The sequence below is a fragment of the Phlebotomus papatasi genome, chromosome 3 (assembly GCF_024763615.1).
Source record: "Phlebotomus papatasi isolate M1 chromosome 3, Ppap_2.1, whole genome shotgun sequence".
NCBI lineage: Eukaryota > Metazoa > Arthropoda > Insecta > Diptera > Psychodidae > Phlebotomus > Phlebotomus papatasi.
The window spans coordinates 14,399,803-14,417,237 of NC_077224.1; the positions used below are offsets into that span (position 1 = coordinate 14,399,803).

General features: G+C 36.3%; 1 protein-coding gene across 1 annotated transcript in view; it reads right to left on the reverse strand.

Moving 5' to 3' along the window:
* LOC129807810 (lachesin) overlaps positions 1 to 17,435 on the reverse strand; it is a 107,954-nt gene that overhangs the window by 51,659 nt on the left and 38,860 nt on the right. Inside the window, exon 2 of the mRNA XM_055857309.1 lies at positions 1,207 to 1,316. Within this exon, the coding sequence (XP_055713284.1) occupies positions 1,207 to 1,316 (110 nt within the window). The remainder of the gene's footprint in view (positions 1 to 1,206; positions 1,317 to 17,435) is intronic.

Genomic DNA, 17,435 nt, shown 5'->3' on the forward strand with positions numbered 1-17,435 from the left:
TCTACCAAGTAAATGGGGGCACTGCCTCTGATTATCTTTGCCACTGACCTTAACCAATTGCCAAGTGCACTTCAACTCGTTTTCGACCTGGAGAAACGGTATCATGCGTACAATTGAACCAGCAGTGTGGAGGCAGGATTTTTTTCCATTCTCTGTTTGAGTTAAAATTTGTCGGTTGGTAATCACTTGTTCTGATTGTCGTTCTCTGTGCACAAACGGAAAATTCCTTGGGATTACGTACCAAGGGAACAGTAGTCTGTTCAATCATTTTCATAATAAATTAATTCTCCATGGAAAACATGGGCTGCTGGTTCAATTGTACGCATGATACCGTTTCTCCAGGCTCGTAGTGAGTCGAATACGAGTTGAAGTGCACTTGGCAATTGGTTAAGGTCAGGGGCAAAGACAATCAGAGCCACTGCTCCATATCTCAGTTGGTAGAGCATTCGCCTAGATAGCGAAAGGCCCCCAGTTCAAGCCTGGATGGAAGCAGGATTTTTTTCCTGCCTCTATTTGGGTTGAATTTGTAGGTTGGGAATCACTTGTTCTGATTGTCACTCCCTGTGATCTCCACAAAATTTCTTGGGATTACGTACCAAGGGAACAGTAGTCTGTTCAATCACTTTCACGTGGTCAAAAACTTCGATTTGGTTTAGATTCCGAATTACCTCAATCTAACCCTTATGTATGATTTTAAGCGAATAACTTTGTCGAGCCGAGGGTCATGCCGCCCAAGAGCCGAAAGCTCTTACCAATTGCACTAAGGAATCCCTAAATCCCAAGATTTCATTATGTTTGTGATATCCTTTTTTTTTCAAAGAACTTTATACTTGATTTTCTCTATACTTGAATCCATCATCTTTAACAGTCTGAAAGGTCTCCGGTATTATCTTATTTTGCCAATATATTTAGCATCCTTGCTCTCATGTTTTAAGGGATATTCAAGTTCAACTGAATTGTGGGTGAACAACCTCCAATTTTCCCCATAAATCTCACTCAATTTCTCTTATGAACATTAGAGAGTTTGGGGGGAGGTTAATGCAAGAAGTCACTCAGCAGTTATGCTGGATGCATTAATTTACAGTAAGAAAGTCTCATCAGTGGAATGGTTCAATCTTGACTGGCTAAGAGATTGAGACAAAGGATAAGGGTATGGGTAGGTTTTATTGTGATGGGAAAATTAATTGAAATTTCATGTTTTCTTACGCGATATCCACCCAAATGACGAACGTGACATGTAAAAGTGGCATCCCGTCCAACAGCTACTGAAATATTGACGATGGGCTCCACGAATTCAGGTTGAAAGCTCGAAATTCCTACAAAAGAAACATAAGAGACGAAAGTTAATTTAATAAGTCACATATCGTGTTACAGGAATTTGTTTCCTGTTGACGAATAGCAAAAAAAAGTAGATTTCTTGCATGTGAGTGGCTGAAATTGAAGATAGAAGAGTAGATTTTGTGGAAGAGCTTTTGAGAGTGAATTTTACCTGGGAGATTCTTGAGAAAATTAATAAAAGTCCTCTTTGGTTGTGAGTTATTTTCCCATCGTTTGATTAAAGGTAGTATACGGTTTGTGCAATAAGACCCAACGCATATCAACCGTAAAAGCAGGTGATTTTCTGGTCACGTCCCTATTAAAGAGATTCCAACACTTCTATAATATCCCTCTAACATTCGCTCTGTATCATTTTCTTCTTACCCTATAATAATGCACTTACAGTGTTATGCTCTTCTTTTATTTTACCACCCACTACCCCTCATTCCATCAACTCCGCAGACATGCCAAGAACTTTCCCCAAAGACTCTCCTTATTGTATGTGTATCCTCCAGTGAGCAACTCTTAAGGCGAATTGTGCAATAAACAGGGACGGGATGGACAATGAGCTAAAGAAGTTCAGCAGAAGGAAGGATGAGCACCGGAAGTCACATTCTCAGAGAGAGTGAATTTCTTTTCCGTCCACCCAACACATCTTCACTCTCATCCATTTATTATTTTAGGACCATAAAATGCAGCGAAATATTCTTTTATTTCCACTGAACACCTTACGACTGCCCTTCCACTAACTTCAGCCCTTTATTGGCATCATCCTCCTGAGATTCCTTTCAAGACATCCTGCTCTTCCTCAGAACGAAATAGCATTTAATTTGCAATATGCTCTTTCATTTCAGTGCCAAATACATTAACTCCAGTGAGTAATGTTGGGTATTTAAGTCGTGGACTCTCCTTTTATGATTCACCCAGGATGTTGAACGCAAAAGCACGGAAACATCTCTTTTAAACTGCATGACTTCATTATCAAATGAAGCGACAGATTAAAAAAAAAACTGCAATATAAGAACGACAAAAGTTGCAGGAAATACAATGAGGAAGAGAACTTGTCGAATTTCCCGTGTACTTTTTATTACAATTCAATAGGATTTCCTTCTCGATTTACAATAGGATACGCTTTTGATAAAGACTTTTAATAACTGACAATTCGTATTTCTGTTTGAACTCTACAGATAGAGTAGGACATATAGTCCAGTGTAAATCTGTTTGTCCGTCCGTACGTTACCATACCTAGAAGCCAAACGGTTAGAGATAGGTACTTGGGATTTTCGAGGAACCCTCCTAAAGTCGACCCAAGGACATCACTTCCAATATGGTTCACAACTTTTTAATTTTCTGGGAATATATACTAAATAAATGCCCTATCTCCTGCTGTCTAATCAAACTTAGATGATTCAAACCAGATTAATTGGATACCCTCTTCAAAGAATCGTTTGGGCCCTGAGAAATCTAATTACTTATTCCCAAAGTCCCAGAGCATGGAGCTCGATGCTCCTCTCTTGGTGGCTTTTCCAAGACTGCCTCCCTCTCATCATGAACACCCTGTTGCGGTTACCGTTCTATAGAGAGTAAGCGACCTACAACTTTCAAATTATGACCGTTGTACTCTTGATAGAGGAACTGACTTCTACATAATAACTTACAATTCGGACAATTCGGGATTTTGTCTTCCGGGATTTTGGCCCATTCGGGATTTTAGCTTTCGGGATTTTGGCGTTCGGGAATTTGGCTTTCGGGATTTTGGCTTTCGGAATTTTGACCAGGACCCTTTTTTTCTTATGCATAGATGGGGTTGTCAATCAAATGCCCCGTCACTGGATGCAATTCGAACACCTTTAACGTCACAAAAAATCCTGGTGACCCAGAGAAAATTCGAACCCGGGACACTTGCATCATAGAGCGAGTGCTCTACCACTTCACCCATTGAGAGCCCAACCCTTTGAATGCCCAATTCAAATGGGAAACCTTTGAACCTTCGTAATGTTGCAGCTTCATAAAAGTTTTTAGCTGAGATACTTTACATTTTTTCTATTTTGGTAAATGAATCTAATCCATGATCATATGAGACGCTAAGTGGTCCCTTTTGTATGCATTCCACTATTAAAACGGTTCACTTTTGCTCTAAGCGTCTCATATATTCTAATAACATACCCAACACCTCATATTTTCTCGAAAAATTAGGAGTCTAGAACTATAATTTTAATGTGTAATATTTTATGTATTTTTTTTATATCTTGAGTACCTTTCAGAAAAAAACGCAATTACAAGTTAAAGAGAATTTATCAGGGTTTATATTTATGTAAAAAAATCTTTTGCTCGAAGGGGGCCGCTTTTGTGGAAAATTCACAAATATTACTATCTAGCTCGGGAAAATCAAACTTTTGCAACTTTGGAGCAATATAAGTTAAAACTATTGACTATCGGCTTTGGGGATAACACACTGTGTAAGTAGCTTAGGAATATTTGTCTCACAGTGATTGTCTGCATTATCAGTAAAAAAAGGATTTCCAAGTGCCACAAAAATATATCGTCTTAGAACATTTGCGTTAAAATGATTTTAAAACTCATGATAACTCCCATAAATAATTATTATAATTATTAATTATAATAAAAATAAGTATTAGAATGTTTCATATAAATCCCGATATAAAAATTTTGTATCCGGGTGTAGTATTTACAGTAAAAATAAAGTTACATAGGTGAACAAATTTTGAACGTAGCTGAGCAAACCGGGCCGGCTTTCTAAAAATTGCCACTACATTTTAATTTTCCTGTAGAGGAAAATCCTGTGCTATCGCACTAGGATTTTTTCAATTTGTAAATTCAATTCAATTTTCAGATGATTTGATCCTATGCGTTATTTTATACTAAAAACCAATTGAATTGATAGATCTTCACTTACTTATTAATAAAAACTAATACTTGGTCCAGAAAAGCCTGTTTAAATATGTTAAAATAGCATAAATGTGGTTGCTCAAATAAATATGAATTCAGCAAATTAGAATGTTAAAATTGCTCTACAATTTCAATTTTATTGGAGTTACATAAGTAGTCTTTTGAAGAAAATTATTCTTATTAAATTTATTTACTCCTAATTAATATTATTTGTGACCAAAAATAAGATAGGTACAGTGTTTTAGTGATAAGCTTGCATGAAGTGAAGCTTCAGTATCGGGAGTAATTCATAAAGTTCCTCCAAAACCATTCGAAGGAAATTGTTATGTTAAGAAATTTCAGTTGGGAGCTGGGATGACTTCATACAGATTTTCAAGAAGACTGTATGAGCTCTTTGCCGACAAATATTTTTTTTCTGGCTTTTAGAATCCTTCTGAATAACAGATAAGTGACTTATAAGACATTTTAAGTACTATCACACATTTTCCGGAGTCATTCACAATCAAAAATCTCGCGGCACTATTTAAAATTGAGCAAATTTCTTGCAAAATGTGTCTTGACTGTGAGAATTTTCAAGTGAATTCTCGAAATCCTAGTGTGATAGCACCGTAAGGATCTTTAGGGATTTTGTGAGGTGGAATTACAAACCCAATAAGCGAGATATTTTTAGGCATAGTTGTATGATTGATTCCGCTTATGTGACATTCGATAAAAAATCTTGACACTTGGAATTTATTTTCAGTACGAAGCTGGAATGGTTTCCCTTACAAGGTTTTTGAGAGGTTCATTAAAAGGCTTGTCGAAATCTTCATTATAAGAAGGCAACTATTTTAGTTCTTAAGCGTTTTTCAAAGGGAAAAAGCTATTAGTGATTTAGCAGAATGATCAGTAAAAGCCTCATAATGTGATGATATATCTTCTCAAATCAAACTGACAATGCCAAGAGGGTTTACCCTTTAAAGATAAGTGGGTTACGGGTGGCCTAAAAATAATATTTCATTTTTTCTAACATAGAATGTTCGATCCTCTCGTTCCTAAAGAGTTAATAATTTCTCTATTTTGCCTGTACAAAGAATATTTCACTAGTAAATTCAATACGATTGTTTGATTTAATGTGTATAAAATAATGAAGAATAAAAACTTGTACAGAGCTAAAAATTGAACTTTTTTTTAATTATCCTTTGTCTAACTGCTAATTCCAATTTCGGAATTACACTGTGAGTATCACTTTGAATTGCTCAATCTCGTCTTCAACAACGTATCAAAAAAAAGAAATGTTTTTAGGAAGGTAGTATAAATGTAAATCCCATTTGCATTGTCATATCATGAAAACATCTCATGAATTGTACTCAAGATTCTTCCTGTTTGACAGACATCAAGTGACTTCCAGTGTGGCGTGAAAAGCGGAAAATATTCTTTGCCAACTTCTATGGAGATCATCCCTTTCTATCTCTAATTTCGCTCCCGCCCCTCATTCATGCGCTCGCTATATAAAAATTCCCATTCTCCGGGGTTCGTAGAAATGGGGTCTGCGGGATTCTCACATTGTAATGCTGGGGCTTTTGGATGGGTGGGGTTCGGATGGGGTGTGCAATATTAGGAGTTGTGCCACCGTAAACCATCCAGAAATACGACGCTGTAAAAAGCAGTGTGGTGGAGCTGTGTGCAACTTGTCTTTCTTTTCTTCTTACTCAACTCTCTGTAAACTAAACACAAATCTACGTGTACTTCCACATCTTCATGTGCACCCACCACCACTTCTGTACACATTGTGGCTGCCGTGGTGCTGAATTCGAACCACGGGACATAGATGCTGAGCTGTCAGCCAAGGTGGCTGTCACACTCATTAAATATGTCAAATTTATCTAAGGAGAATTCTGTTATATCGCACTGTTATACTGCATTATTACTTTGGTTTTTTCTTATTCTTGAATGAATGATAGGCTTCGATATTCAATCACTTTGCTGTCTTGTTCTACAGTGTTATATGATTCTGTTATACTACGCTCTGATATAACTTTTTATTAAGATCTATTTTACTGGTACAGTAGAGCCTCGCTATAGGCCATAGTTGGTTCCAGATTTGACACTTAGGTCGCTCTATAGTCCATGTCATTTTTAAATTATCAGCGACTTTTAGTATTGAAATTGCTCGACGGCTTCCACTTTCCTTGAGATTGTGGTACTTGTCCTCGCTCTCTTCATTATGGATCACAATTATCACAACTACTCAATTAAGTTTGCCAAAAATATTAAAATAATTATGACAACATTGCATGTCTCGTACTAAAAACATAACCTAACTTAAAACCATTATTTTGAAATCAACGGTAGATAAATTATGGACTATAGAGCGATGGCCTATAGCAGGGTTCAACTGTATTTTCGTATGAGAACGAAATTACCGCTCGGGCAGCCTCTGAAACTATATTTCGATACCTCAGAATAAGAAAAGAACAACTCGGAAAATATTGTAATAGTTATTAAAATACACATTATTTTGTGAAAATTTTATGGAATTAAGATAGCTATTATCGAATCCTTTCGTTTGATGTACAATATTAGGAAAGTGAAGTTAAACTAATTGATATTTAAGCAAATGCAAATCTCAGCTTTAAATCGCTCTCCTGTAAAGTTAGCCATTGGCGAGTTGTTCGTTACTTATTCTGAGTGATCGATTTAAAATATAATTTTAAAGTAAACAAATATGAACAAGGCATAATTACATACTTCTTTCTTTGTATATTTTATTTCAAACATTTAACTGATTTTATTAATTAAAAGTTTAGAAAACAAAAGGATCACGTGCATCATTTTATCATCGTTTGTATGAACAGTTGTCGTATCTGATATTTTTCTGATCTTTTTTAATCCATTTTTTTACAAATGTATTATCTGAGTTAGTAAATTCTTTAGAAAATATTAAATAAACTGAAAAACGATTTCATTTCGATTAAGGATAATCATATACGTCAAGGTCAAGAAAAAAATATTGCGAAAGAAAGTTTTATGACAATGGATAAATTACATTGGATTAGCCACTTCGACTCTCATCTCCCGTATTGAGAAGTTTGGAGATCCATGGAAAAGCTCTTGTATCACTGATAGTAACTTGAAGAAGAAGGCAAGAAGGTTGAGAGCTGAAAAAGTGTACAACAGACACACCACAATCCAAAAGCTCACGTATATTATGATGATGATGGCAAATTCTCATACCATCCCCAATTTTGCCCCTACCCAGCAATCCCCCAGCCACCCCTTTGGTCGCACAAAAAAGCGCAAGGACGTAAAATGCGAGAGAGTTCCTGTTTTCTTGTGTTCCCCTTTTCTAGCTTCTTGCGAATATTGTTCTGTAAACCACCAACACCCCAAATCCCAATGTAGTTTTTGGGGGTGCTGTCTCAACCCGGCATGATGAGGGGTTCACAGGGATGGGGCTAAAATGGGCAAAAGGAAAATGTGTTCACTCTCATTCTCTGTGTAAACTTAGAGGGTAGTTTTATTGGGTAATTCATAATTTTAGGAGATCGCTCCCAGAACCAAAAAACAAAGAAGTAATAGAGAACTACCCCATCTACCGTTTAACCATTGGCTTGGCAATCCTAAAAGAGCGTCAGTTGTTTAAACCCAAAAATAACTCCTTGGGGTTTGTTGGAAGAAACAACTAAAAAGAAAGCTCTCAAAAATTATGCACATGTCTACATAAATTAGAGAAAAAAAATGTACACAGAGTACCTTCAAGACAATCAATTTCTTGCTACTGATATTTAACATTTACTTTATTTATTTGCAGAAGAGAATGCGACTTCAAATCCTGACAAAGTCATTTATAAAGTTGACATAAGTTTCTACTTATTTTCCATCTTTTCCTGGGCTCCCCATTAAAATACCACTTCTTTCAGGATTTTATCATTTATTTTACATGACAAATTCCAACAAAGATACCCCGATGCAGTGCAATTTACATAGAATATTGTAACTGAGATGACAGAAAGGACATACAATTTTGACTTGTTTTTTCGGGGCCTCAGTGGATCAGTAGATAGAGCAGTGGCTCTGTGACTGTGAGGTCGAGGGTTCGAGACTAGGCAGCTGCAGATTTTTCAGCTGCTGTAATAGTCTCGAATTCGTCCAGTGAATGAATGGAAAAGTAATGTCAATACATTGACAATGAACCGCCTAAAAAGAGAGGTTGGTATAGAAAATAAGTTTCGACATGCAGAGTTCAGTCGAATACAAATACTCATTCACTGCCCAGATCCACAAACCAAGGTTGGTTTACCGTGATGTAAAGCGGTACTGTGTGTATCAGAACGCACACAGAGCACTGTGATATGGAGCAGGTTTACTCGCCTTGGGGGTTAAGATAGAACAGGAGAATGGGGAGTGCATAATGGGCCCAAATAAGTGGCCTGGGTGCAGCGGTTCCGCAAGGAATATAACCGACCCATAGACAAATCTTAATCTTAATCTTAATCTTGACTTGTTTCAGTGAAAAATCTCCTTTTCATTGAAATCAGGACAGAACTGAATGAAATATCTTTTCATTGTTGGTTTAACTTATAGTATTTATGATTCCTGATCTTTATCATTAAAATAATTTTGTTATGAACCATTTGTATAAGTTCCTAAATATCTTATTGATTTCTAAAACTAAAATTGTCGAAGTGAAGGAACTTAAATCTGAAATATAACCAAAATTATGAAAAACGTAATGATTAATTATTAAAAGGTTAACCCTTTAAGGACGAGAAGGTCTAAAACCGGGGTTCAGAAAAAAATCACCTTTTCTGACTTTTTAGAGCAAAACATAGCTTTAGAAGGCCGTAGGAAAAAAAATCATTTTTGGGTGACCGGTGGCCCAATCGTCCTTAAGGGTCAAAGGACTTTTAAAAACACTTTAAGGACGAGTGGAACACTGGTGTCCCAAAAATAAAAAAAAATTTTGATTATAGAAAGTTATTTTGTCGTCTAAATAGTCGGAAAAAATATTTTCGTTTTTGGGATTTCGGTATTCTACTCGTTCTTAAAGGATTAAGAATCCGAATTGTGAAATCCGTAGCAGTTGCCTTTAGTTTTTTATCTAAATGATCTCAGAGTTTTTTGATATTTTCTGAATTTCATATCTCCTGTTCAAATTATCCGATACGAAATATCAAGACGATGAAATATAAAGACACTTTTTTAGATCTTTTCAGAGAGATTTCTAAAAACTGTAATGAAATAACTTGTATTAATCGGGCCAACCACCCCGAATAACGTAATAAGACAGTTTTCTAATTTTTATCAAAATAAATTGAACCGAATTAAAAATAAAACAAGTTTTATTCGATTAGGACAGAGTCACCGATCTTATTTATGAAGTTTATGAATGAAACTGATTTTATTTATTGCATCTGATTAGACCGATGTGAATTGTCAACGAAACTAATTTCACTTGCTTTATTCCGGATTAACCGAATGACGAATTTAAAAAATAATAATACTTTTACTTCATTTGGATTACTTTATATGAATTCTGTTTGTTTAGTTTAATCTGGATTAATCAATTCCAATAACGAATAAAACCAACTCCACTTATAAAACAATTTACTAAAAATTTTGAATGAGATAAATTGATCTGAATTATAAGTAAGACAAATTTTATTCGATTCAAATAGATTCCAACAGATTCAAATAGATTATTCGATTCCAATCCAATTTATTACGAGCTATCCGAATAATGAATAAAACTGATTTTACTTGTTTTATTCCAGATTAACCCATCTGAATGACGAATTTTAATAATAAGTGATCTCTAATTCATCTCAAATGATCGATCCAAATTACCCAACATCAACATGGCTCGTATCTGAATTAATTGTTCCGTATTACAAGTTATACGAATTCTGTTTGATTTGTATCAATTGGATTAATTAACAAGACTAACGAATAAACCAATTTTATTTATTTGCCCGGGATTAACGGATAAAATTAGGAATGAAATCTAATTTTATTGCTTTAAAACGGATTGACCGATCAGATTTATGACTGAAATTAATCTTGTTTATATCTTTCTGGATTAGTCGATCCAGATAGTGAACAAAATTGATTCAATTCAATTCATCTAGTTTAACCCCGATCCGGATTTTAAAATGAAAGAAATAATTTCCTTTACTTCACCTTAATCTATTCGAATTGAAAATTAAACAAAACCTGTTTATTTCATCTGAATTGATTAATCCAAATTACGAATGATACAAAGTCTTTCTATTTTGTCTCATCTGGATTCACAAATTCGAACAAACAATAAAACCAATTCTATTCGTTTCATCGGGATTAAGTAATACAAATTGTGATTGAAACAATTTTAGATACTTCAAGATAAATTTACCCGAAGTTAAGAAAATTTTATTCGATTCCGGAATCCTGCTTCTTTTATTCCGTATCAACTGATCCAAATTACGAATTAAAAAAAAATCTTTACATCATATGATTTAAACGATCCTATTTATGAATGAAACTAAGTCTGTTTGCTGTAAGTTTACCCGATCGGAATTACGAATTAATCTAATTCTTTTTATTTAATCTGTATTAATCTATTTATTCAAATTATAAATGCAAAATGCAAGTAATTCTATTTGTCTCATCCGGATCAACTGATCCGAATTACAAATGAGGAACTACTTCTATTTGTTTTCCTTCGGATTTATCATCCGAAGCAAAAATAAAGCTTATTCTATATGCTGTCTTTCGGATTAACCGATCTAACCTACAAGTGACAAAAATTCTACTTGTTTCATATCAAATAATCAATTTTAATTACCAATGAAACGAGTACTAGGGTAAAGTGATACAAGTTGGACATAGTGTTACAAGTTGGATAATTCGCCGGTACAAGTTGTACATGGCTTTTTTCTTGATAAATAGGGTACAAAATTTGTTTTTAAGCACAATTGACCAAATTGTAAAACTAAAACATTAAAAATATAGAAATAAAAATGAAGTAATAAATTTATCAGGATAAAAACCCTGTCCAACTTGTACCATTGTCCAACCACTTTATTTCATCCATATAATCTGATCCAAATTACGCATTCGGTCTGAACCCTTGCACTACTCTGGTATCCCTTAATATTTTAATTTAATCAAGCGTAGATCTTTTAAATATTAGGCTTTAAAATTAAATAAATCATAACATTAACACTAAACCTACCAAGAACCAGTCAACTTGACCGGTTTAAAATTAACACATATTTAAACGGAACAATGCCACTATTAAACTTTTTGAATTTCTTAAAATATGCATGTAATATATTTTTCATTGTTTAAATTTTAATTTTTTGCTCTTTTCCAAGACAAATTTAATGAGCATCCTATATACCCTACCGCGGTCTGTCATTTGACCAAAAAACGGTCAAAAACGGTCGGTAGGTTTAGTGTAGAGGTGTTTACCTTGCAAAGATCTTAAAATAATATATTCATAAACTAAATTATTGGACAATAAACCATATAATATCTTATCTTCAGGTATGTGTGAGACACTGCTTGGTCTTAATTCAGTCAACCCCTAAATTTTAAATAAGCAATTCTATTTTAAATAGTGCTACCATCAAGGAATATAGTAGCTCTTATCCTGGTTTATCTTAATCACTCATGCTACCTTTCATCCCTGTAATGGTCCATTCCAGGCCATTCCCAAGGCAATTAACCCATCATTTGTCCCTTCCTGGGAAACTGTCGGTCATTCACGCGTCATCAATTGCAATCCTTCATCCCCAATCTGAGACTGTGTCAACTCTGTGGGTGGTAGAATAGTTGGATGACGCCTGGATGACAAGAGTTCCCAGTGGAACAAGAAGTTGCCACACAATTCCGGAGAAACTGACGACACACCCTTTTCATTACGGTGTGAAGATATGTATGAAACAATACGTCTACGGGAAAGACACCGCAACCATATCGAATAAAATAAACCAGAATGAGCTTGAGGAAAAAGAACAACGGGGGTGGAAAAAGAACATAAAGCTGGGGGTGTGCAGATGAAGCCAATGAAGGAACTGGGGGATGCTTGAATAGCTCCTTTGGCGACAAATACAGAGTTGAGAGACAAAGGATACCAATTGAATTATACTTTATGGCTTGGTGGATTCATAAAATTTGAATTATGTCTTTTTTGGACCAAACAAAAATGTCACCTTCGATACGGTGTGGTCGTAGTTGAACTAGTATTTTTATTCAAAAAAAAATATATACTCTCCCTTGTTGGTAGAAAATTGAATATTGAAAAAGAGCTGAGGAGAAAAAAATGCACAATGAGAGAGATTTTTCATCTATGGAGGGGGGGGGGAGGAAGATTCAACCCCCACAAATTCAGTTTGGTATTCCTCATGGGTGAAACTTTCACTCTATCTTACCCCAAAGGCTATCACACTATTTCACCATCCCCATCGACGGCAGAGACGAAGAGCGCTCTTGTGTTATCCAGCATGTGACATTTATCACTGGATTTTTTTTTGTGGTATCCACCCCTGTCTCTATCCAGAGGAAACTCTCCTTCATCCAAGAAACCACCCCCAAAAAACGCCAGAGTGACGACAAGAAGTGAGCATCTACTGCCATAAATGTAATAATGTACGACGACCGCACGAGACGCAAGTTCAAAATTCTTATTAAATATTTATACGAAGCGATGAATACGGGATAAATGATGACGACGTGGCGGGTTAGACGATCTTTTTTTCCAACCGCAACCGCACAAGATATGCTACCGAAATCATATTAGAGAAAATGCAGAGAACGACTGAGGATGGTTCATTGGGACGAGTGCCATTAGAGGAATGAGGCCAATTTCATGTCTTATTCCGTCATTCATTGCTAGAAATTAATGTTTGTCGCCTCTCACGATAAACATCCGAGATATTTTGCCTGTTTGTGCCTGGTGTCACTTGTGGTTAGTCCCCTTTCTCCATCCTGTCACTGAACTATTTTATCCACTTCCGTTCTCTTTTGCATACCAATCCCATTGCCAAACGAACATCCTGCTTGAAGAACAAATTGCACTCAGAAAAAAGCATCAAATACGAAATACTAGAACTCATAACTTAAGCGGTATATTCCAAAAGTTGTTACGAATCGGTTCACGATCGATTTAGATCGAATTATAAGTGATAAAAAAATTATCCAGAAGAATGTTGCACAATAAACCCCGGCAGGTTTATTGTTACTCTATAAAACCTAAATCAGAAGAACCGGTTCCGACCAATGTGGGGCGACCCTTTTGATGCACGCTACACTACTCACTTCTACCTACTTGACGTCACTACACTGTCATACTCTGCCATACCCCACCTAGGCCTGGTTCTGGACCGAAGTCGAAACTACTTCTCCACGCAGGGAATTTCACGGGAGTTGGGACAATATGTCTACATGTCTACAAGAAGGACTAATTGGGACATGTTAGAGATTCAAAGACCTTTTAAGTGATTCCAAATTTTCTTTCGAGCAATACATTGCCTAGAACTATTTAACTATATGTAGAAGAAAACTTATAAATTACACGTCTCGTTTTCGAGTATAGTCGTCTTTTCGGTATCTTGATGATTATTGGTGATAATGACAAATGAAAAGCCATATGTGTAGGAGAAAAATCTTTTGAATTTCTCCGTAGTGATTGATAACTGTAATCTGGATATAGGAAAACTAGATATCGAACATTTGAATGTAATTCGAAAACAAAATATTTTCGAAGAATGATTCGAAAAGTTCGGGTATGGGCAAAGTAAAAGTGCAACGCTTGACTTATTGAGCGATCCGATGAATGTTTCAAAAGCTATCGCTAAGCATGCAAATTGGTAGCTCTAAAGCGCTTGACACACTTACGACTTAAGCCGAGAGACGGCTTAGTGTAAAATTATAGAAATATGATTCAACCGTTATTTCCAATATAATTACACTAAGCCGTCTCTCGGCAAATCCTCAGATCTGTCAAGGCCCACACACTTGAAGGTTCACCCGTGAAACGGCTTAGCGCAATCGTAACCAAGAACGCTATTAAACTTTACTTTTCTGAGCTTGGATGGCTCAGATGGCTTATAAATACAACCTGAGAAAGTGCATTTCTACCGTTTGGCTCTGAAGCTTGGTCACCAACGCTAAGGGCCTTGATAGACCTGAGGATTAGCCCAAGGGGCAACTAAGTCGAAAGCGGAATGGTACACTACTAAATTCTCAAATTTTCCTTGATAAAATTTTTTTTTCAACAGGTTAAACCAAATGCCTTGACAGATCTGAGGATTAGCCGAGAGACGGCTTAGCGTAATTATATTCGAAATAATGGTTAAACTACATTTCCATTATTTTCCACTAAGTCGTCTCTCGGCTTAAGTCGTAAGTGTGTCTAGGGCATAAGACAGCAGTGGACACTTACTTTTTCTTCAATTACTTAAACTTTTTCTATGAAGGGACTTAATCTCAATAGCACGCATTGTCATTTTATCGTAAGTGCGGTTGATTTTACCGCCTCCTATTCGTAAGCTTTCCTTTACTTCTAGAACTTAATGATTGTCTTTACTGGTCCGATCTAACATATCTAATCGATAATTATCAAACATAAGGTAATCATTTTTACAATGCAAATTCTCGTAGTGGAAGAATCTGCTAAGTCCATTGTATACCGCCCATGAGTGCTTTCCCGTGGTGGGGATGCTACTTCCATGCTCCGGGAGTTGTTGGGCGAGGGCAGGGCTTTATATTTCGTTATTGCCACATGTGAAAATTGTCTAAATAAGACATTCAGAACTTTAGACTGGCCCGGACTCGAATGTACAACAACTGTCAGTCAAGCCGGGGATCTATCCGCCCAAGAGCCAACGCTCTTGCCTCATGCGCCACTGAGATCCCCGTCTTAAACGTTAGAATAAAAGAAAAGCTTACGAATAGTAGAGGATTAAAATCACTCGTAGGGGCAAAAACACCCGCCGTTACGGTGAATAAATAAATAGATTAATTAATTAAAAATAAACCATAATTCCAAAATTTCTGCATTGAGTCGTCTTTCGACTGATCCTCAATCTATACAGACCGGTACGTTTAAAAGCAACTTGAAAAATGAATGTCATTTGTAGCACACAAAAGAATGCACGACGATTCTTATGGCCTCTACACGCTACAGAAGTTCATGTCCATATTTGACGGTTGTCCTGCACAAGCCTAGGAAATTTGCTTCAATATAGAAAAATTTCTGTAGCGTGTAAAGGCCATTACAGACGACATCCTGATCATTTGATGAATGTGAAGTAGCTAAATAAAGGAAGATTTCCCTAGATAAGAGCAAACGTGAAGGACATCTTATTAAACCCGGACCTGTTGCTGTACTTACGTATCTTACGCTTATTGAGGGCTCCTTAGGAGCTTATTCTTGGGCATTACCTAAATTAATCAGAGCCCCTAGATAGATGATAACCTGTGTTTTATAAGACAGTAAATCCGTACTTCTTCCTCGATCCGTAGTTTCTAACGGATCGAGGTCCCAGTTTACACTTGTTTCCTAATGCTGAAAGTTGTTAGTAACCACCTTATAGCAATATAAGGTCGATCTATACTAGGCACGTGACCATATAGTAGGCACACATAATGAAATAGAAGATTAGCTCCAATTGGCTCCCTGTTGCTAGGCGAAAAACCGACTATATTCTTCCTGAACCAGCAGTAGAAGTTTTCAAAAACCGTATATGTGCAATTTCCGTAAAACGGACTGGACCGCTTTAGTAGTCAGCTAGACTTTTTATGGTCGTTAGCAGTAAATAAACGAAGTAGGGTAAAATGGAGTAATTCGAAATAATGTCTATTTTGGAATTTTGAGAGTTTTTCACTGTTTCAGATGGCCAAAGGAAAAAAAAACCACGAAAAAGTAGTAAACTTCATATTCGAGAGTACTTTTTCGTTGTTTTCTTCTTTTTGCCATCGGAAACTGTTCAGAAATCCCAAAGTTCTAAATTAGACATGATTTCAAATTACCCCATGTTACCCTACGTGGGTTACGTCACTGAAGAACACTGTATAACGTGCGTTTTGTCCTTCTTCCTCCAACTTAAATTTATTTTTCGAAAATAATACTTCGAAATCTCCGAATTTAAATTTTCTGACAATTTTTATGTGTGTACATACTTGTGTCCCATCCCACCTGCCACATGGAGAGAGAAACTTTCACTGATCCTAATTGGGATAATCATCATTCGGAAGCGTAGACGAAAACTATCGAAAGTCGTTCTCTTCCTTTGTAAGAAGTTAAATGGCGGAGGAAAAGCCTGAATGAGAAAAGGGAACGTAACTATTAGCCAACCACTTGGCTTACATTTCCGACGAATTCGGATATTAGATTGATGCCGTACTTGCTACGGCGCAGTTCAGAATTAAAGAGTTCTCCTGCGGAAGGAAGTTGATGAAGGCCCACAGGAAACCTCTTCTCAAAGATGCAACTGCATTTCCACGGCACAGAGAGTGATATTGTTTCTTCACGGCCCGGATAGAGATCTTTCCTCTCCATTCTACGATTCCGTATTTGAGTAAGCTACAATATACTGTTGAAGACACTGAGCATCTTCACCGATTCTGTTCAACTGACTTCTTTTAGATACCGCCCAACCTGAAATCTAGAAACTAAATTTATTTCTAATCATTTGACCTCTATTACGATCAGACGAAAAGATAAACAGTGTCATACAATTCATGAAAAACCGTTTAAAAAACCTAATTTTTTATAGGGAAGAATATTTTTAATCAGTGTTTTGGTAAATAAAAAATCAAATCTTGTCTATTTTGCTCACTAATATCCAAAGCTTAAATGGCCAAACGATTGAGGCTTGATTTGACACAAATCCGGTCAAGATCGGATTTTCCTGAGTGTATAAATGAGTGTGGAAATTGTGTCAGATCGAGAAGGAAGACTGACTAGCCACAAAAAGGGGCACTGGAAGGGAAACGAAGACGTCCAAGGAGATGGTGAAAGGGTCATTGAGCAAATGCTCAAATCATTATGAAGGGATTTGAGTTCTCAGCTGAGAGTCACATTTGGGGTATCCTTTTGAGAGGAAATCTTCAACCTCAAGTTCATTCCACTTTCACGCGTCAACTTGGTCAAATACACAAAGTCACAGGAAAATTGTTTCACTTTGGGTGCGTGATGAATGGAATTGCTCCACTAACCTTCCAACCCTCAACCCACGCAA